Source organism: Danio aesculapii, chromosome 15 (assembly GCF_903798145.1).
Source record: "Danio aesculapii chromosome 15, fDanAes4.1, whole genome shotgun sequence".
NCBI classification, from domain to species: Eukaryota; Metazoa; Chordata; class Actinopteri; order Cypriniformes; family Danionidae; genus Danio; species Danio aesculapii.
The window spans coordinates 434,381-456,880 of NC_079449.1; the positions used below are offsets into that span (position 1 = coordinate 434,381).

The window sequence follows — 22,500 nt, forward strand, 5'->3', positions numbered from 1 at the left end:
CAGTTCATTTATTTAATGATCACACACATGTGTGTTTTATATGTAAATATAAATAAAAATAGTCTCAAATATTTGCTTGGATGCAGGTTTATATATACATACAGAATAAATATACACACACACACACACACACACACACACACACACACACATGTATTACGTATTAAGCTTTTATTTTGGATGTGATTAATCGTGATTCATCTTCGTCCAGCACTAATATTTCTATTTCTACAGAAAATCCATCATTTAATCTCTTCATTTCCTCGTGTGTATTTGTGTAAATATATGTTTATGCAGTTTTTACATTCATCTCAGTATTGAGACCATGTATGCACAATACAGTTTGTAATCTAATATGTCGGTCTTTCAGAGGATGTATAACAGGAGAGACCAGCGCACTGTCAAAAACACCCCTAAATTAGCAGTATTTCTTATTTTGTGATGGATGTTTTTATTTTCCTCTTTTTATTTGTGCTTGTAAAGTGGATTGTGGGATCTTCATCTTCTCTCCAACATATTTTCTCTTTGAAAAGTGTGTAAAAGTGTGTGTTCTGCACATGTGTAATAGTGTGCAGTGCTATACTGTCAGGGTTGGGGTTGTATATTACACTACAGATAAACTGCAGCACATTTCCTGCTATTTAACACTCTTATTTCTCTACATATTATTTCAAACAACTATAATGTCAATAAAAGTCTCTGTGTTAAAGTGTAGAGTTGAATTATCCCCATCAGAAGTGGACAGAGCAGAGATCAACATCCCATAATGCAATTCACCACCGCAGATAAACACACAACACACTAAATACTGAAATTTGGATTTCTAATTGGATTTTGATTGTAAATCTTCTATAAAACTTTCACCAAAACTACACACAATTGTATTTATTTGATTTATATGTGTTATGTTGTCAGCTCTTACATGCTCACAGTCATTTCTCATACAGTAAATCTCCAGTTATTATCAGCAAAATAGCTCAGCAGATTGTGTCTGGCGCTAGTCATGTGATTTGTTTCTTCTGTTTTCATGCCATCTTCAGTGTTGATTAGTTTGATCAAGACAAGCCTGAAGAGATTAGCCTAAAATGCTCATTGACTAACGCTGCCTCTGCTATGGTTATTGTTAGAAGGGATACAGCTGCGGCCAGAAGTTAACAAGAATTATTCAGATTATTTATTAAATTGTATTTTATTAATATCTACCACCACCGCAACCCTCACAGTAATTATACAGAGTATTAGGCTTATGATTTAGTGAATTAAACATAACTTGCATTTTACTAACATCTACCCGTACCCCAACCCTCACAGTAATGTATAAACCGTAATTATATAGAGTGTTATGCTTATTATTTATTAAATTACACATGAATTGTATTTTATTAATGTCTACCACTACCACAACCCTCACAGTAATGTAAAATCAGTAATTATACTGAGTATTATTCATATTATTTATTAAATTACCCATAAACTTTATTTTATTAACATCTACCCCCACTCAAACCCTCACAAAAACATAAAGCATACGGAGAATTATTTATATTATTAATTATTTTCCCATAAATTGTATTTTATTAACACTTACCACTACCCCAACCCTCACAGTAATGTATAAACAGTCATTACATTGAGTATTATGCATATGGTTTATTAAATAACACATTAAATTGTAATTTATTACCGCCTACCACTACCACAACCCTCACAATAACATAAAAACATTAATTATACAGAGAATTATCTGTGTTATTTATTAATTTACCCATAAATTGTATTTTATTAACATCTACACCAACCCTAACTCTAAAGCCAACCCTCACAGTAATGTATAAACAGTAATTCTTGTTGTACAGTTGTTGTATTGTTGTATTGATCTAAATAATTGTCATTAATTGTCATTTCGGCTGCAGCTGTATCCCTTGTAGACCTTCTAGGGCAGGGGTCACCAATCTCAGTCCAGGAGGGCCGGTGTCCCTGCAGGGTTTAGCTCCAACTTGCCTCAACACAGCTGCCTGGGTGTTTCAAATATAGCTAGTAAGACCTTGATTAGCTTGTTCAGGTGTGTTTGATTAGGGTTGGAGCTAAAATCTGCAGGACACCGGCCCTCCAGGAACAAGTTTGGTGACCCCTGTTCTAGGACATTATGCACTATAATATATATATATTATAGTTCTTTGTCTGGTCTGATGTCAGCTGGTGTGGATGTTCCTGTGTTCTCATTAAGGTTGTATAGTCAACGTATTTTATCGTTTATAGTTAGTTTCCTGTGCGTTTCCCAGCTAGCAAAATTCATGTGGCTCAAATCCGGCCCAAACCAGACACTTACATCCGGCCCAAACCCGCATGGAATGATGGAACTTAGGCAGTCCACTACTGTTTGCCAGATCTGGGCCACAGTTAAGCCGTAGCAATACCAGATATCAGTCAGAATTCAACCAAATGAACCAGAACTTACCCTATTCTGGGCCACAGTTGGCTTTTACTCTGGCCCAGATCTGGCCCTCACCTGAATACTGAATGGAATGACGGCTCTAGGGTGGTCCACTCCTGTTTGCCAGATCTGGGCCACAAATAAGCTTATTACCCATATCTGGCATGTCTAAGAGCTATGGCTTGACTCCTACAATCATCAAATGATCACTGTACTTTATCCTTAACAAAAGTGACCTATCATATGTTTTAGGATAACAGTACCATACTAGCCACATCTTACCTCAGCTCCTTTGAGCTCACACCATTCTTCAGCCAGAGATACTTGCCCATGTTTGCCATACCTCATCTGGGCTACTATAGGCTCATAGCCAGAGTTTACTGTGCCAAATATTCACTAAAAGTGGTCCACATTTGTTTTAAGATAACTGGGTCACATTAGCTATATCTTCTCTGGGCTGCTATATGCTCACAGCCACATTAGCCAGAGTTTACTGTGCTGAATATTCACCAAAAGTGGCCCACATATGTTTTAAAATAACTGGGCCACATTTGCACTTACACATGTGAGCCACTTTAGGTTTGGACTCAGATTACCCTTAAATGACTATGCCACATTTTTGCCAACTGTGGCCCTCATTTGTCATCTGTCATTTGGGCCAAATTGACCATTTTCCACATGGGCCACATTAGGCTCACATTCAGATTACATTTTGCCATAAGTGCCAAATCTTTGCCTTAAATGACCCATATATGAACTGGAATCTTTGGCCCCGTTTTGCTATTGTACAGGTGGGCCACTTCAGGCTCACATTCATTTTGTCTGGGCCGAAGGAAGACCACCAGTGCCACATAACTGCCTGAAGTGGTCCACGTTTGCATGCTATCTTAATTGTATGTGCAACCATGACAATAAGAGTTCATGTTAATTCTGAAACCCATTATTATTTTTGCTAAATATTCTGTTATTTCTTGTGATTTTATTATTTAAGAAACTGTTTTTTGACTAATATAATATAATAGTTTTAGTTTTCTTTGCTAGAATAGCCTTGGTGGTACAGTAGAAACATCAGCTATGGGGAAAGCCCATGCAGAGCTGTACAACTGTGTGTGTGTGTGTTTTGACAGGTCAAAGCACCACATCCGTTATGATCCAGACACACTGATCTTGAACTATGTCTTAAAAATGTCACTCCTCTTCTTAAGACATTCACGTACACAGACAGAAGTCATCTAATGTTTGCAGTGTTTAAGATGAGGAGTAACGTTTTCAAAGTTCACACACACAGCCCACATCTGAATGGGGCCCCTGGGTGTTTTCTGCTGGGAGGCGACCTGAAACATGTTTTTTATATGCGTGTGTGTGACAGATCAGACTCTCCACATTCACTCAGATGTGTGAAGGCTGATATAGTCACTGATCTTATGGGTATGGAGCGACATTGGGGCCAAAAGTCTACAAACAGTGCATGAGATTTGAAGCTCAGATAAAGGTGGCCTGTCTTCCTGAAGACAGTGAAACATCTGGTGTTCACATATATTGGAACTGGAACTGAGAATCACCATCAGTGACAATGTTTACATGCTTACATCCACTTTCATATGTGTCACCTCGTCTCTCACACAGCACTTTTTGGCACCATCTTGTGAATGAATAAAGCCGTAGTCACACTGGAGTATGCAGAATTCTGTCGTATGGTGCTGCAAAATAGAGAAGGATAAAACAAGATGAGTAGACATTGATAAAGACATTGATAAATTGAAAATGTTTATGTCATGTTTTGATCTTCTATTGGTCTCACGCAATCACATGATGTGATGTTGCAGATCACTAAGCTTGAACTTTGGAATGCAGCGACATGCAAAACTTGCCACTAGAGCTTACTTTTCGGTCTATTGCATTTCCATGTTAATGAATGGAAGTCTATGGGGCAGTTTGACTCTAGCTTAATGCATAGGTTAGTATATGCTTCATTCAGCTGTTTTAGTTTCTATCTCTTTTGACTGTTTGATGTCATCTAGTGTCTGAATAATGCTCAGGTTACTGTATACTCCATCAGATTTTTTCATTCTGTCAGCTTTGACTGTTTGCCTATATATGATGGTGAATAATGTAATGATATTGAGCTTGTTTTAAAGCTGTGCTTGTGTATTTGTCTTGTGATGGTTTGCAAGAGTGATGCAATGCCAGGTATGCCTTTATCATTTTCTTCATGACGTCTGAAGTCTGCATATTTCTCAACATACCATTGTATCACAAGTGCAGACAGAGTCTGATATAATCTCTTGTTTTATACAGCTTTGACATGTGTGTGTCAACATGACCAAATGTCACGCATTTCACAAAGATTTTTGCTCCCAACCATTTTCTGCAGATGTCTTTGTTCAATTCAATTCAATTCAATTCACCTTTATTTGTATAGCGCTTATACAATGTAGATTGTGTCAAAGCAGCTTCACATAAAAGGTCACAGTAAATAGGAACAGTGTAGTTCAGTTTGTAGTGTTTAAGTTCAGTTCAGTTTAGCTCAGTTCAGTGTGGTTTAATAATCACTACTGAGAGTCCGAATACTGAAGAGCAAATCCAACGATGCTCAGCTCTACAGATCCCGAACCATGCAAGCCAGTGGAGACAGCGGAGAGGGAAAAAAAACTTCACTAAAGGTGGAAGTGAAGAAAAAAAACCTTGAGAGAAACCAGACTCAGTTGGGCACGACCATTTTAATTTCTCCGCTGGCCAAACTTTTGTGCAGAGCTGTGTGCATTTGTGTGATGTCATCATGTTCAAGAGTCATGATTCAGTGAAGTGGTTCCAAAAGTGGGTGTCATGGGACAATATGAAGGGGGTCGCTTGGGGATTTTTAAAAATCATCAATTTTATTAAACTATTAGAATTACCATAGTTTACCCATAACCTACAGAAGATAAAAATAGTATTTAATAGTTACATAAAATAAAAGCCTTTCGGTTGGTTTTCCTTTGGGTTGCAACCCCTCTGGGGTGTTTATATTAGTTTAACCACCCGCCAATAGCGTCAGCTGCAACCGATTGATTTACAGCATCATGGTAAATTTTGACACCTTTATGCCACATGTACATTAAAAACAAACCTTTTTTAAATGTGTTTAGAACCACCTCCGAGGATTGTGGGGGTTTCTGGAGTTTCTGGAATTGGTATTTTGGGAGTCGTGGGCTGAAAAGTTTAGGAAACCCTGATCTAGTGTGATGTCATCATGTTCAAGTGTGATGTCATTAAGTTCTTGATTGATGATCTAGTGTGATGTCATCATGTTCTAGTGTGATGTCATCATGTTCTTGATTGATGATCTAGTGTGATGTCATGTTCAAGTGTCATGATCCTATGCGATGACATCATATTCCTGAGTGTTCTAGTGTGATGTCATGTTTTAGTGTTCTAGTGTGATGTCATCATGTTCTTGATTGATGATCTAGTGTGATGTCATCATGTTCTAGTGTGACGTCATCATGTTCTTGATTGATGATCTAGTGTGATGTCATCATGTTCTAGAGGATTCTAGTGTGATGTCATCATGTTCTTGAATGATGATCTAGTGTGATGTCATCATGTTCTAGAGGATTCTAGTGTGATGTCATCATGTTCTTGATTGATGATCTAGTGTGATGTCATCATGTTCTAGAGGATTCTAGTGTGATGTCATCATGTTCTTGATTGATGATCTAGTGTGATGTCATCATGTTCTAGAGGATTCTAGTGTGATGTCATCATGTTCTTGATTGATGATCTAGTGTGATGTCATCATGTTCTAGAGGATTCTAGTGTGATGTCATCATGTTCTTGATTGATGATCTAGTGTGATGTCATCATGTTCTAGAGGATTCTAGTGTGATGTCATCATGTTCTTGATTGATGATCTAGTGTGATGTCATCATGTTCTAGAGGATTCTAGTGTGATGTCATTATGTTCTTGATTGATGATCTAGTGTGATGTCATTATGTTCTTGATTGATGATCTAGTGTGATGTCATCATGTTCTTAATTGATGATCTAGTGTGATGTCATCATGTTCTAGAGTGTTCTAGTGTGATGTCATCATGTTCAAGTGTCATGATCCTATGCGATGACATCATATTCCTGAGTGTTCTAGTGTGATGTCATGTTTTAGTGTTCTAGTGTGATGTCATCATGTTCTTGATTGATGATCTAGTGTGATGTCATCATGTTCTAGTGTGACGTCATCATGTTCTTGATTGATGATCTAGTGTGATGTCATCATGTTCTAGAGGATTCTAGTGTGATGTCATCATGTTCTTGAATGATGATCTAGTGTGATGTCATCATGTTCTAGAGGATTCTAGTGTGATGTCATCATGTTCTTGATTGATGATCTAGTGTGATGTCATCATGTTCTAGAGGATTCTAGTGTGATGTCATCATGTTCTTGATTGATGATCTAGTGTGATGTCATCATGTTCTAGAGGATTCTAGTGTGATGTCATCATGTTCTTGATTGATGATCTAGTGTGATGTCATCATGTTCTAGAGGATTCTAGTGTGATGTCATCATGTTCTTGATTGATGATCTAGTGTGATGTCATCATGTTCTAGAGGATTCTAGTGTGATGTCATCATGTTCTTGATTGATGATCTAGTGTGATGTCATCATGTTCTAGAGGATTCTAGTGTGATGTAATCATGTTCTTGATTGATGATCTAGTGTGATGTCATCATGTTCTAGAGGATTCTAGTGTGATGTCATTATGTTCTTGATTGATGATCTAGTGTGATGTCATTATGTTCTTGATTGATGATCTAGTGTGATGTCATCATGTTCTTGATTGATGATCTAGTGTGATGTCATCATGTTCTTGATTGATGATCTAGTGTGATGTCATCATGTTCTTAATTGATGATCTAGTGTGATGTCATCATGTTCTAGAGTGTTCTAGTGTGATGTCATCATGTATAAGTGTCATGATCCTATGCGATGACATCATATTCCTGAGTGTTCTAGTGTGATGTCATGTTTTAGTGTTCTAGTGTGATGTCATCATGTTCTTGATTGATGATCTAGTGTGATGTCATCATGTTCTTGATTGATGATCTAGTGTGATGTCATCATGTTCTTGATTGATGATCTAGTGTGATGTCATCATGTTCTTGATTGATGATCTAGTGTGATGTCATCATGTTCTAGAGTATTCTAGTGTGATGTCATCATGTTCTTGATTGATGATCTAGTGTGATGTCATTATGTTCTTGATTGATGATCTAGTGTGATGTCATCATGTTCTTGATTGATGATCTAGTGTGATGTCATTATGTTCTTGATTGATGATCTAGTGTGATGTCATTATGTTCTTGATTGATGATCTAGTGTGATGTCATTATGTTCTTGATTGATGATCTAGTGTGATGTCATCATGTTCAAGTGTGATGTCATCATGTTCTTGATTGATGATCTAGTGTGATATCATTATGTTCTTGATTGATGATCTAGTGTGATGTCATCATGTTCAAGTGTGATGTCATCATGTTCTTAATTGATGATCTAGTGTGATGTCATCATGTTCTTGATTGATGATCTAGTTTGATGTCATCATGTTCTAGAGGATTCTAGTGTGATGTCATCATGTTCTTGATTGATGATCTAGTGTGATGTCATCATGTTCTAGAGGATTCTAGTGTGATGTCATCATGTTCTTGATTGATGATCTAGTGTGATGTCATCATGTTCTAGAGGATTCTAGTGTGATGTCATCATGTTCTTGATTGATGATCTAGTGTGATGTCATCATGTTCTAGAGGATTCTAGTGTGATGTCATCATGTTCTTGATTGATGATCTAGTGTGATGTCATCATGTTCTAGAGGATTCTAGTGTGATGTCATTATGTTCTTGATTGATGATCTAGTGTGATGTCATTATGTTCTTGATTGATGATCTAGTGTGATGTCATCATGTTCTTAATTGATGATCTAGTGTGATGTCATCATGTTCTAGAGTGTTCTAGTGTGATGTCATCATGTTCAAGTGTCATGATCCTATGCGATGACATCATATTCCTGAGTGTTCTAGTGTGATGTCATGTTTTAGTGTTCTAGTGTGATGTCATCATGTTCTTGATTGATGATCTAGTGTGATGTCATCATGTTCTTGATTGATGATCTAGTGTGATGTCATCATGTTCTTGATTGATGATCTAGTGTGATGTCATCATGTTCTTGATTGATGATCTAGTGTGATGTCATCATGTTCTAGAGTATTCTAGTGTGATGTCATCATGTTCTTGATTGATGATCTAGTGTGATGTCATCATGTTCTTGATTGATGATCTAGTGTGATGTCATTATGTTCTTGATTGATGATCTAGTGTGATGTCATTATGTTCTTGATTGATGATCTAGTGTGATGTCATCATGTTCAAGTGTGATGTCATCATGTTCTTGATTGATGATCTAGTGTGATGTCATTATGTTCTTGATTGATGATCTAGTGTGATGTCATCATGTTCAAGTGTGATGTCATCATGTTCTTAATTGATGATCTAGTGTGATGTCATCATGTTCTTGATTGATGATCTAGTTTGATGTCATCATGTTCTAGAGTGTTCTAGTGTGATGTCATCATGTTCAAGTGTCATGATCCTATGCAATGACATCATATTCCTGAGTGCTCTAGTGTGATGTCATGTTTTAGTGTTCTAATGTGACATCTAGTGTGATGTCATCATGTTCTAGTGTGATGTCATGTTTTAGTAATCTAATGTGACATCTAGTGTGATGTCATCATGTTCTAGTGTGATGTCATGTTTTAGTAATCTAATGTGACATCTAGTGTGATGTCATCATGTTCTAGTGTGATGTCATGTTTTAGTAATCTAATGTGACATCTAGTGTGATGTCATCATGTTCTAGTGTGATGTCATGTTTTAGTAATCTAATGTGACATCTAGTGTGATGTCATCATGTTCTAGTGTGATGTCATGTTTTAGTTTTCTAATGTGACATCTAGTGTGATGTCATCATGTTCTAGAATAATTGTCTTGTGTGATGTCATTGTATTCCAGTGTGATGTCATCGTGTCTACATTGATGTTGTTCTAGTGTGGTGTATCAGAATAATGAAAGCTCTGTGTTATTCATCTTCATTCGTGCTGATTTTAGGCTCGTTTCAGCTTCATTCACTCTGTAACTGTACCCACCTGACATGTTTTTTTCAGCTGTTAAACCATAAATATAACAGCAGCTAATCAGAATCCATCCTGCTTTGAATAGCTGAAGCATTTAAGTTCACTGTCCACAGCTGTGTCACTGTCTCTCTGCTGTGGAGAGCTTTACAGTAAAACACAGTGAGTGTGTGTGTGTGTCTGTCTCTCTGTGTGTGTATGTGTGTGTGTGGTGTTGATGCTACACCACTGCTACTTCCTCTTTCCTCTCAAAAGAACCCCTGTGTGTGTGTGTGTGTGTGTGTGTGTGTGTGCGTGTGTGTGTGTGTGTGTGTGTGTGTGTGTGTGTGTGTGTGTGTGTGTGTGTGTGTGTGTGTGTCTCGATGCTTCACCTGTAGCGGTTGATGACAACATCAGTGTCTCTTGCAGTATTCTGTAAATCTGTCTGCCGAGTACAAAAGAAGATACTTGTAAACTCTGTAAAATCATCAGTAAACACTCACAACAGTTCCTGATAATCAATGATGCAAAGTCTAGAGCTGAGAGCTGAATTATTCACTATATATATATTTAACTCGATTACACCTCATTAAAGTTCACACTTGATAAAAACAGTCTACAAAAACACTTTGATTGACATTCTGCCTTTGAACGTGTCATCTAAGGGGGAAAGCCCCGCCCACTAGTGCCCATCTCTCCCTCATTAGCATAAACAGCACACATGCAGACCTGACCAGCGCTGAGAACACAGCTAGTGCTGTTTTACATCTGTTGCTATGCTGACCCACAGCTGTCTGTAGCTACGCCCTCTTCTGAAAAGAGCACAATCTGATGTCGAAAGTCTTCAGAATGTGTGTGTGTGTGTGTGTGTGTGTGTGTGTGTGTGTGTGTGTGTGTGTGTGACACTGTGGAAGATGTGATGGTGATTTGTGAGAGTCATGTCTGAGTGTTTCTCCCCCACTGCTGGCGAGACTTCAGTAAAACCAGTTCAGCTCGTTTGACTGCAAACATCCAGACTCCTGCAGATCTGTCATCTTTCTGTGAGGTCAGCAGGGGGTGGAGCTGTGGAAGACTCCCGCCCCCACAGAAAGCTCTGACCCGCCCACACACATGCAGATGTGCTTTCTGTGACTGGTGGGGATTTTCCAAAGACCTCTGTTGTTTTTATTCTGACCAAACTATTATTTTATTTTAAACCCCAAAGCTTTTATTTGATCCTAACCTTTTGTAAGTATATATATATATAGATATATATATATATATAGTTGAAGTCAAAATGATTAGCCCTCCTATGAAATTTGTATTCTTTTTCCAATATTTCACAAGTGCTGTTGAACAGAGCATTGCTTTCACAGCACTTACTTTTGTATTTTTCTTCTGGGAAAAATGTAAATAATGAAATAATATAATTATGTTTTAAAAAGTAAAAACTGCTAAGGTCAATATTAAAACCACTGTTGTCCAAAGACTTGCCTAATTACCCTAATTTACCTAGGTAATTAACCTAATTAAGCCTTTAAATTGCACTTGAAGCTTAATACTGGTGTCTTGAAAAACAAATAGTTCAATAATGCATTCTGTCATCATGACAAAGACAAAAGAAAGGGGTTTAGACTTGAGAAAAAGAATTATTAAGGCTCACAAAGAAGAAGGATATGCATGTTTATCAAAGCTGAGAAGTATTATCAAGAAATTTAATGAGATCCACACCGTGGAGAACATGACTGGCAGAGGTAGAAAGCCAAAGATTTCCAAAACTTTGGAAAGAAAACTAGTGAGAGAGGTTACTAAAGACCCAAGAACAACTTCCAGGACACTAGTGAATGACTTAGCCAAGTCTGGGATTAACGTCTCAGCTAAGACGGACACTAGAGTCCTGCACAGGACTGGACTGAAAGGTTGTCGACCAAGAAAGAGTCCACTTTTAAAGAAGAGACACCTCCAAGCTAGACTGAAGTTTACAAGGGACAACATAGAGAAAATAATGAATACTGGATAAATAATGAATCATTTAGTCAGATGAGATGAAACTAGAGCTCGTTGTTGTCTATTTGGAGGAAGAAGAGAGAGGCATTTAACCCAAAAACACCATTCCCACGGTGAAACATGGCAGTGGGAGTATAATGCTGTGGGGATGCTTCAGTGCATTTGGAACTGGGATAAAGGATATATCATCAGGGATAAAGGAAACATGAATAAGGAAGATTTAGAAAAATAATCTCAAACAAAACTTGGCTTGGGTCGACGTTTTGTATTCCAGCATGATAATGACCCAAAGCATACCTCACGTCTACCTCCAACAGAACAAAGTGAAAGTCCTTGACTGGCCTGCACAAAGCCCAGACTTGAATCCAATAGGAAACCTGTGGAGGACACTAAAGTCTAGAGTTCATGCCAGAAGACCAACAAATCTGGAAGAGCTTGAGAGATTTGCTAGAGAAGAATGAGCTAACACTTCTCAGGAGACATGCTTGAAACTTTTGGAGAGCTACAATAAAAGACTGATGGCTGTTATCAAGCAAATGGGTTACACTATTGACTATTAACATCAGAGGCCTCATAATTTTGACCTCCAAGCTTTTTTATTTTTGATTATAATTGTGTTTCTGCTTGTATTACAAACACTCCAATCCATTAAACAACACCTGGGAGTTATTTGAAAAATAATGAAATATTTTATAGGGGGCTAATAATTTTGTCTTTAACTGTCTATCTATCTATCTATCTATCTATCTATCTATCTATCTATCTATCTATCTATCTATCTATCTATCTATCTATCTATCTATCTGTCTATCTGTCTATCTGTCTGTCTGTCTGTCTGTCTGTCTGTCTGCCAGTCTGCTTGTCTGTCTGTCTATCTATCTATAAATGTATGTGTATATGCAGTGTTCTATGTGTGTGTGTGTGTGTGTGTGTGTGTGTGTGTGTATAGCAGGTGTTATTCGTAGAGAGGAAATGCAGAAGTGAGAGTTTATTTTAGTATTCAATCTTCTGCTAAGTTATAGTACTGTATATGCGTGTGTGTGTGTGTGTATGAGTGTGTGTGTGTGTGTGAATGTTTGTCTAAAATATCAGCAGTCAGATGTAGTGTTTTATCAGCTGAAAGAGTCCAATATTTACTGGTGTTGAACTGTAGATGGATGGGAATCTCACACATCAGTGACACAAATGTGTTCAGACCACATTCAGACGTGCTCACAGATGGTTTTCAGTGCGAAACAAACCTCAGCGAACACGCAAATAGTCCACCTGATCTGTGAAGCTCCACAGCAGAGCATTATATGTAGTCTAGATTATGTATTATGTATCAAGTATTTGTAATTAGACTGATTTTTAAAATGCTCGTAATCAGATTACAGTTAGTTTATAAAGGATTACATTATTGCATATGTTTCACAATTCATTAATTCTCTTAAATTTTTACGTTTATGTTTACAATGCTTTTTATAGTTTGCTGTTTTTTTCGTTAATACTTTATCTGCACGTTGTATTTTTCCGTATTTAATATTTTTGGTTTTCTTTTTTTTTTTTGTAAGTTTGCTTTTTTACCCGATATATGTGATATATGTTATTTTTCATAAAAGTAATCTAAAAGTAATCAGATTACATTAACATAAAAATTGTAATAAAGTAATAAATTGTAATAATTGTAATAAAGTAATTTAAAAGTAATCCAACAGTAGTCAGATTACCTTAGAATGAATTTGTAATAGTCGGTTCATTCTGCTGTGGCAACCCCTGATTAATAAAGGGACTAAGCCGAAAAGAAAATGAATGAATAAATGAATAAATGTGTGATAAATGTAATGGAAATGTAATCCAAAAGTAGTCAAATTACATTAACATAAATTTGTAATAAAGTAATCTAAAAGTAATCCGAAAGAAATCTGATTACATTATTATAAATGTGATAAAAGTAATCTAAAAGTAATCCGAAAGAAATCAGATTATATTACTATAAATGTGTAATAAAATTAACCTAAATGTAATCCAAATGTAGTCAGATTATGTTACCTTAAATGTGTAATAAATGTTATGTAAACGTAATTCAAAATTAGAGATATTATATTAGCATAAATGTGTAATGAATGTAATCTAAAAGTAAAGCAAAGAAGACCAGGTAACATTACTATAAATATGTAATAAATGTAATCTATATGTAATCCAAAAGTAGTCAGATTACATTTATATAAATTTGTAATAAAGTAATCTAAATGTAATCTGAAATAAATCTGATTACATTATTATAACATTATTATAACCATGATAAAAGTAATCTAAAAGTAATCCGAAAGAAATCTGATTACATTATTATAACCATGATAAAAGTAATCTGAAAGTAATCTGAAAGAAATCAGATTTTGTTACTATAAATATGTAAATAAAGTAATCTAAATGTAATCCAATATAAGTGAGATTATATTAGCATAAATGTGTAATTAAATTAACCTAAATGTAATCCAAATGTAGTCAGATTATGTTACCTTAAATGTATAATAAATGTTATGTAAACGTAATCCAAAATTAGGGATATTATATTAGCATAAATGTGTAATGAATGTAATCTAAAGGTAATGCAAAGAAAATCAGATAACATTACTATAAGTATGTAATAAATGTAATCTGAATTTAATCCAAAAGTAGTCAGATTACATTAACATTAATGTGTAGTAAAGTCATCTAAATGTATTCCAATAGTTGTGAGATTATATTAGCATAAATGTGTAATGAATGTAAATTAAAAGTATCCAAATGTAGCCAGATTACATTACCCTAAATGTGTATTAAAAGTAATCTAAAAGTAATCCAATAATAGTGAGATTATATTAGCGTAAGTGTGTAATAAAAGTAATCTAAAGTAATCCAAATGTAGCCAGATTACATTACCCTAAATGTGTATTAAAAGTAATCTAAAAGTAATCCAATAATAGTGAGATTATATTAGCATAACTGTGTAATAAAAGTAATCTAATGATAATCCAAATTTAGTGAGATGATATTATAATAAATGTGTAATGAATGCAATCTAAAAGTAATGCAAAAAAATCTGATAACATTATTTGAATATGTAATAAATGTAATCCAAAAGTAATCCAAAAATAGTCAGATAAAATTTGCATAAAGGTGTAGTAAAGTAATCTAAAAACAATCTGAATGTAATTAGATTATATTAGCATCAATGTTTAATACAGTTAATCTAAAAGTAATCTGAAAGAAATCAGATTACGTTACTATAAATGTGTAATCAAAGTAATCTAAATGTAATCCAAAAGTAGTCAGATTACACTACCCTAAATGTGTAATAAATGTAATCTAAATGTAATCCAAAATTGTGAATAATGAATGCAATCTAAAACTAATACTGTACTATACATATGTAATGAATGTAATCTAAATGTAATCCAAAAGTAGTCAGATTACATTAGCATAAATATGTAATGAATGTAATCTAAATGTTGTCCAAAAGTAGTGAGATTACATTATCATAAATGTGTAAAAAAAAGTAATGTAAATGAAATCCAAAAGTAATCAATTACATTTGCATTAATGGGTAATAAATGTAATCTAAATGTAATCCAAAGTAGTCAGATAACATTACCATAAACATAAAAGTAATCCGAAAAGTCAGATTACGAGACCATGCATATGTAATGCAACAGATTATGTTACCGACTACACATTTTATATTGTAATTTGTAATCTGTAATCCATTACAGTTGAAAACTAATCCACCCAATCTCTTAGTAAATCATAAACTGATCATCTGTGTGTGTGCGCGTGTGTGTGTGTGTTTGTTTGATGGTGTGTCTCATCACACACACTGACCTGTTTACTGATGCGCTCATGGTTGTGTAGGAGTGTTTGTGTGTGTCAGATCAGGAACGTAACTCTCCGACCAACTTTCCACAGCCGAGCGTCTGTTTTTCTTCCAGCACGTGTTTATTCTCATACAGACGCTGCGCTCTCGCCTTCTGTCTTGAAAAAGCAGAAGTTGTGGAAGTTATTTTTGGATCCACAGATATTTTACAGCCTTTTATCGCACATTGTTTTATTCGGAAAACTCAGGTTTATATCTTATGTTAATTATATTTCTGTCAGTTCAAAGATTTTGTGAATTTAATTGAATAAAACAGACATGAATGAGCAAACAGCTACTTTACAAACTAATTCAGCACTAAATACATCATGCAAATTGTATTTAAACTACTTTTCTAACTACTGTTTATTTCTAAAAGGTCTTTTATTTGCTTAATAAAAATGTATTTACATATTACTGCTTAAAAGTCTTATAAACCTAATATAATACATGTAGAAAATAGAAATTAAGCTCTTTTATTTCTTTGAATTTGAGTCTAACATTGGGTTTAGCTTCATTTAGCTGCAATTTAATAACAAACATTAAAATACTTCATTAAAAAATAATTACTCTGCGAAAAGAAAAAAGGTAAACACTATATATAAAATATCAAACATTTCAAAGCAATGACAGCTTATTTCATACCTGCTATAAATACCTGATTTCTGACTCAAATTTTACATACATACACAGTATTTTGCTAAATAACAATTAAAATATAATGTACTTTTATCATGACAAAGGCTAAAGAATTTTGTTATTAGAAATTAAAACTATAAAAAAAATAGTAAAGAAATACAATTTCACATTATTATCTTCAATTGCATAACAAAAAATACACCTACAGAATTGCTTTATACAGAATTCTTCAACTTATTTACAGTGTTTGAAGCAAGTAAATAATAGGTAACTTTAATTAAATGACCTAAAGAGAACTGAAATGTACTTTTTATTCTATATGTAATTTAATGAGAGTAACTAGTAAGTTACTTTCTAACTCTTCATTACACAAACACTGATCGCAATGTCATCTTAAAACATCTCCATCTTTAACTCTGGTTTTCTCATTAGACTGAATGATGTGTGTTTTCATAACTGACCAACACATAGAGACAGACACCTAGTGTGTATTATATCATAACTAAGTTTTGTGTTTGTGTGTTTTTAGGCACGTAATAAACAGACCGGCGAATTGGCAGCCATAAAGATCATCAAAATGGAGCCTGGTAAGAGGGTCTCATTATATATCACACATAATTATAGCGTGAAAAAATCTTATAAAACACTCCCGATCTGTGTGTGTTTACAGAGGATGATTTCTCCGTCATCCAGCAAGAGATAGTGATGGTGAAGAGCTGTACGCACAGAAACATCGTGGCGTATTACGGCAGCTATATCAGGTGACAAAACTGAGGACAAAACTCCCACATGAAAAATACTATAGTAATTTACAGTATAGAGTTTACGAACCATGATATAGTAGAGCACTTCAATTAATTCATGAATTCTGTTGTGGCGATTCTACAGTTGCTATGGTGACACAACCACTATAGTAATTGATCTGTTGTGGGGATTCCAAAGTTGCTATGGTAACTGCAACTACAGTAATTAATCAACAATGATGATTCTACAGTTGCTATGGCAACTCGACAACTATATTAACTGATCTTTTGTGGTGATTCTATAGTTGCTATGGTAACACAACAACTATAGAAGTGATCTGTTGTGGTGATTCTATAGTTGATATGGCAACTGGACAACTATATCAATTGATCTGTTGTAATGATTCTGTAGTTGCTATGCTAACGCAACAGCTAAAGTAATTGAAATATTGTGGTGATTCTACAGTTGCTATGGTAACCGTAACTACATTAATTGATCTCCTGTGATGAATCTACAGTTGCTATGGTAACACAACAACTACAGTAACTGATCTGTTGATCCTGTAGTTGCTATGGTAACCGCAACTTTAGTAATTGATCTGTTGTGGTGATTCTACAGTTGACACAGGTAACACAAGGTACAGGTACAGGTAACACAAGAACTATAGTAATTAATCGGTTGTGGTAATTCTGCAGTTGCTATGGTAACCGCAACTAGCTATGGCAACTCGATAACTATAGTAATTGATCTGTTGTAATGATTCTATAGTTGCTACGCTAACACAGCAACTATAGTAATTTATCTGTTGTGGTGATTCTACAGTTGCTATGGTAACACAACAACTACAGTAACTGATCTGTTGTGGTGATTTTACAGTTGCTATGGCAACTCGACAACTATAATAATTGATCTGTTCTGGTGATTTTACAGTTGCTATAGTAACACGAAGTCTATAATAATTGATCTGTTGTGATTCTGCAGTTGCTATGGTAACACGTAAACTATAGTAATTGATCTGTTGTGGTGATTCTACAGTTGCTATGGTAACACAAACTACAGTGATTTGTTGTGGTGATTCTACAGTTCCTATGGTAACACAACAACTACAGTTATTGATCTGCTGTGGTGATTCTATAGTTGCTATAGTAACTGGTCAACTATAGTAATATAAACAAACGTTGTGCATAATAACACAGTATAATATATTTTACTATACTGTGAATTACTATAGTATTTTGTTCATGTGGGTCTGCAGTAGTATTATTCAGCATGGTATTCTTTATCATTTTAAAGTATCCCTGCTACACACAAACACACACATAGCAACATCACACTTACAAATTAAACAACCATCAACATGGGTAGGAAACTTCATTAAAAGCAGGCAGTTGTACTGGTTTCTGCTGTGCTTTGGTGGCATATTTCATTAGGATGTATCGGTGTTAAATTGACACTGATTAGAAGGTATGAAAACACCAGCAGAGACTCAAATGAGAACTAAAAGCATTGTCATTATAAACATTAAAACCCTTACAGAGTGTGTGGTCGTCTCAGTAGTAGTGTTTTCCACAGGGGTGTGTGATCTGTGAGTCTAATGATGATGATGTTGTGCTGCAGGATGAATAAACTGTGGATCTGCATGGAGTACTGCGGTGGAGGCTCCCTGCAGGACATTTACCACGGTAAAACAGCAGTTTCACACATCGATGGCTTTTCTCTCTCAGTTTCCTGTTTTTAATGGCATAAAAATATCTGTGACCTTTCAGAGCCGCGGCTGGTGTGAACACCAGTGTGTGTGTGTGTGTGTGTGTGTCACTTACAGCACACAGCTTCAGTTTAATCAGACATCTCTCGTTTAAAGACAGTGTGGCAAATATTAGCGAGAGTAATGGAGAATAACACACACACCGATGCCTCTGCAGTTATCAGATCATCATTTATTCCTTCAGTATTTAGTGTAGATTTATTCAAAGGATCAACATGCATTCAAAACCATGTATACTGATATTTACTATAACATTTTAATATAACTATTTCATAATACTAATATGCAGACACATGGAACTCAAGATTTACAGAATTTGCCCATTTTTGGTCACTAAAAATATAGTATTAAATATAATATGACAATTAAAAGGGTGACATGGTGGCTCAGTGGTTAGCACTGTTGCCTCAAAGCAAGAAGGTCACTGGTTTGAGTCCCAGCTGGGTCAGTTTGTGTTTCTGTGTGGAGTTTGCATGTTCTCCCCGTGTAGGCGTGGGTTTCCTCTGTGTGCTCCGGTTTCCCACACATGCGCTATAGGGGAACTGATGAACTAAATTGGCCGTATGAGTGTGTGTGTGTGAATAAATGTGTATGGGTGTTTCCCAGTACTGGGTTGTGGCTGGAAGGGCATGCGCTGTGTAAAATACATGCTGGAGTAGCTGGTAGTTTATTCCACAGTGGTGACCCTGATGTGTAAAGACACTAAGTAAAACTAAAATGGATGAAGACTGATAATTAAAAATAATAGACAAATAAAAAATAAATAAATTATAATATAAAATAAATGACAAATTATTTGACCAAACATAAAACACATTACACACACCACCTAAAATTAAAAAATACATCTGTCAAGTAAGTGGTGGTTCATTCCACTGTGGTAAACCAGGAGAAAAGCAGGAGGAAAATGAATGAATGAAATCTGTCAAGTGCATTAATCAATAACATTAAAACTGACATGAATTAAATCTTAATCTGTTGTCATTTCTGATATTTGAGATTTAGATTTAATGTAAGTAGAGCACTGTAAACACTGTAAACACTGTAAACTAAGCTTGGTGGATTTAAATAATGTAGTGTAAAACATTGTGAAACATCACCATCTGTGCATTGTCCATTAATATAATAAGCTTCTTAGACGTATAGGTAATATGAAGTAATATAAATAACGTAGAGTTTTATACATTATATTCATCTTTTAAAAATAGCTTACATTAGCAAATAAAACACAAGTTAGGCCTACTGGGTGAAAAGAGGATGCCTCTCAGACAGTTTTAGTAGCTTCATTCATTCATTCTCATCATACTCAAGGTCTTGATCTCTTGTTTATCCTCATAGCGTCCTCGTGGGATAAGAGAACAGCATCTTAACTCTGTCCTTCGTGAAGCGCAGTTCCTGTTTAATGTATAGTAAATCAGACTCATGAATGCATGCTACACTCCCGACTGTACACTGTGTTGTCTGTGTCTTATGATGCACAGAGGCAGCTGAATCTGGTCTGTCTGATGAAAGAGACTCAGGTGCTGATGAGTCTGCGGTCTCCACCCCGTGTGGGGCATCAGTATTAGTTTAAGATCTTTTAGCAAATGTCTAGATGAAGTTGATCTGTTTTAAAGAGTGTTTACTCATTCTGAACCTTGTTTCAACAATAGCTGTCTGAACTGTCATTTTTAGTGTGCGGAAAAACCACCATCAAAACTAAAGCCAATAGATTCCTTTACCCATCTCCCACCATGCAAGTACATAAAACACACACCTTTGTTTATTCTCATTCTTCTTGAGTTGTCAAGATATCGGAGTGTATACTGTTTAATAATCTATTTAAATTATGTAATAAATAAATTAATTAATTAAAAAGCAGCAATTATTCACACCCTCTCATAGTAGGTATACATAGTGCATGGCTGGAGGCGCCACTGGCTCCAGTGATTACCAAGTGTGTGTGTGTGTGTGTGTGTGTGTGTGTGTGTGTGTGTGTGTGTGTGTGTGTGAGTGAATGTGAGTTTGTTTGTTGTTTTCTCTGTAAACTGATGATGCTGTGTTGTTTTTCTCAGTGACTGGTCCTCTGTCAGAACTGCAGATTGCCTACATCTGTCGAGAGATGCTGCAGGTACACACAAATACATATGCACACACACGCACGCACGCACGCACGCACGCACGCACGCACGCACGCACACACACACACACACACACACACACACACACTCAACCTGTGTTGGGGGTCATCATCATCACAGCAGATCAATAACTGTAGTTGTTGTGTTACCATAGCAACTAAAGAATCACCACAGCAGATCAATTACTGTTGTTGTTACGTTACCATAGCAACTGTAGAATCACCACAATAGATCAATCACTATAGTTGTTGTGGTACCATAGCAACTGTAGAATCACCACAATAGATCAATTACTGTTGTTGCTACATTACCATAGCAACTGTAGAATCACCACAACAGATCAATCACTATAGTTGTTGTTGTTACGTTACCATAGCAACTGTAGAATCACCACAACAGACAATTACTGTTGTTGTTGTTACGTTACCATAGCAACTGTAGAATCACCACAATAAATCAATTACTGTTGTTGTTACATTACCATAGCAACTGTAAAATCACAACAATAGTTCAATCGCTATAGTTGTTGTGTTACCATAGCAACTGTAGAATCACCACAACAGATCAATTACTGTTGTTGTTACGTTACCATAGCAACTGTAGAATAAACACAACAGATCAATTACTATAGTTGTTGTGTTACCATAGCAACTGTAGAATCACCACAACAGATCAATCACTATAGTTGTTGTTGTTACGTTACCATAGCAACTGTAGAATCACCACAACAGATCAATTACTGTTGTTGTTACGTTACCATAGCAACTGTAGAATAAACACAACACATCAATCGCTATAGTTGTTGTGTTACCATAGCAACTGTAGAATCACCACAGAATATTGATTTAAGTTTGGCTCAAACACTGCAGTATTATTTACTCTGAATGACTATAGTATTTGTTCAAAGCTGTGGTGTGCTCTGTGTGTCCCTCAGGGTCTGGATTATCTTCATGGACAGAAGAAGATCCACCGAGACATTAAGGGTGCAAATATTCTTCTGAATGACCACGGAGAGGTCAAACTGGGTTGGTAGAGCTGCAGGAGATGCTCAGAGCTGTGTGTGTGTGTGTCGCTCTGTCTAACGCTCGTGTCTCTGTGTGTTTACAGCGGATTTCGGCATCTCTGCTCAGATCACAGCCACTTTAGCGCGCCGCATGTCCTTCATCGGGACGCCGTACTGGTGAGAAACACTCCTGTGTGTCTGACCTCTGCTGCTGCTGCTGGGCTGTGAATGAACACTTCTGCTGTAAATGCAGTGTTGGGGTCAGTGTGAGTGTGTGTTAGTGTTCAGCTGTGAGTGTGTGTGTGTGTTTGTGCTCAGGATGGCTCCAGAAGTGGCTGCGGTGGAGATTAAAGGAGGATATAATGAACTGTGTGATATCTGGTCTGTGGGAATCACAGCCATAGAGCTGGCAGAGCTACAGCCACCACTGTTTGATGTACATCCACTCAGGTACAACACACACACACACACACACACACACGCACACACGCACACACACATACACACACACATACACGCACACACACACACACATACATATAAACACACACATACGTTCACATCTGAACATGCACAAATAAAAACACACTCATACACACACACACACACGCACGCACACACACACACGCACGCAGGCACGCACGCACGCACGCACACACACACACACACATACATATAAACACACACATACACTCACATCTGAACACGCACAAATAAAAACTCACACACACACACACACGCACGCACGCACGCACGCACACACACACACACACACACACACACACACAC

General features: G+C 36.1%; 1 protein-coding gene across 1 annotated transcript in view; it reads left to right on the forward strand.

Annotated features, from left to right (window-relative positions):
* LOC130241343 (mitogen-activated protein kinase kinase kinase kinase 5) overlaps window positions 1-22,500 on the forward strand; it is a 50,875-nt gene that overhangs the window by 2,938 nt on the left and 25,437 nt on the right. Inside the window, 7 exon segments of the mRNA XM_056473052.1 lie at window positions 16,609-16,666; window positions 16,750-16,840; window positions 18,441-18,505; window positions 20,643-20,698; window positions 21,643-21,733; window positions 21,816-21,888; window positions 22,030-22,161. Of these exon segments, the coding sequence (XP_056329027.1) occupies window positions 16,609-16,666; window positions 16,750-16,840; window positions 18,441-18,505; window positions 20,643-20,698; window positions 21,643-21,733; window positions 21,816-21,888; window positions 22,030-22,161 (566 nt within the window).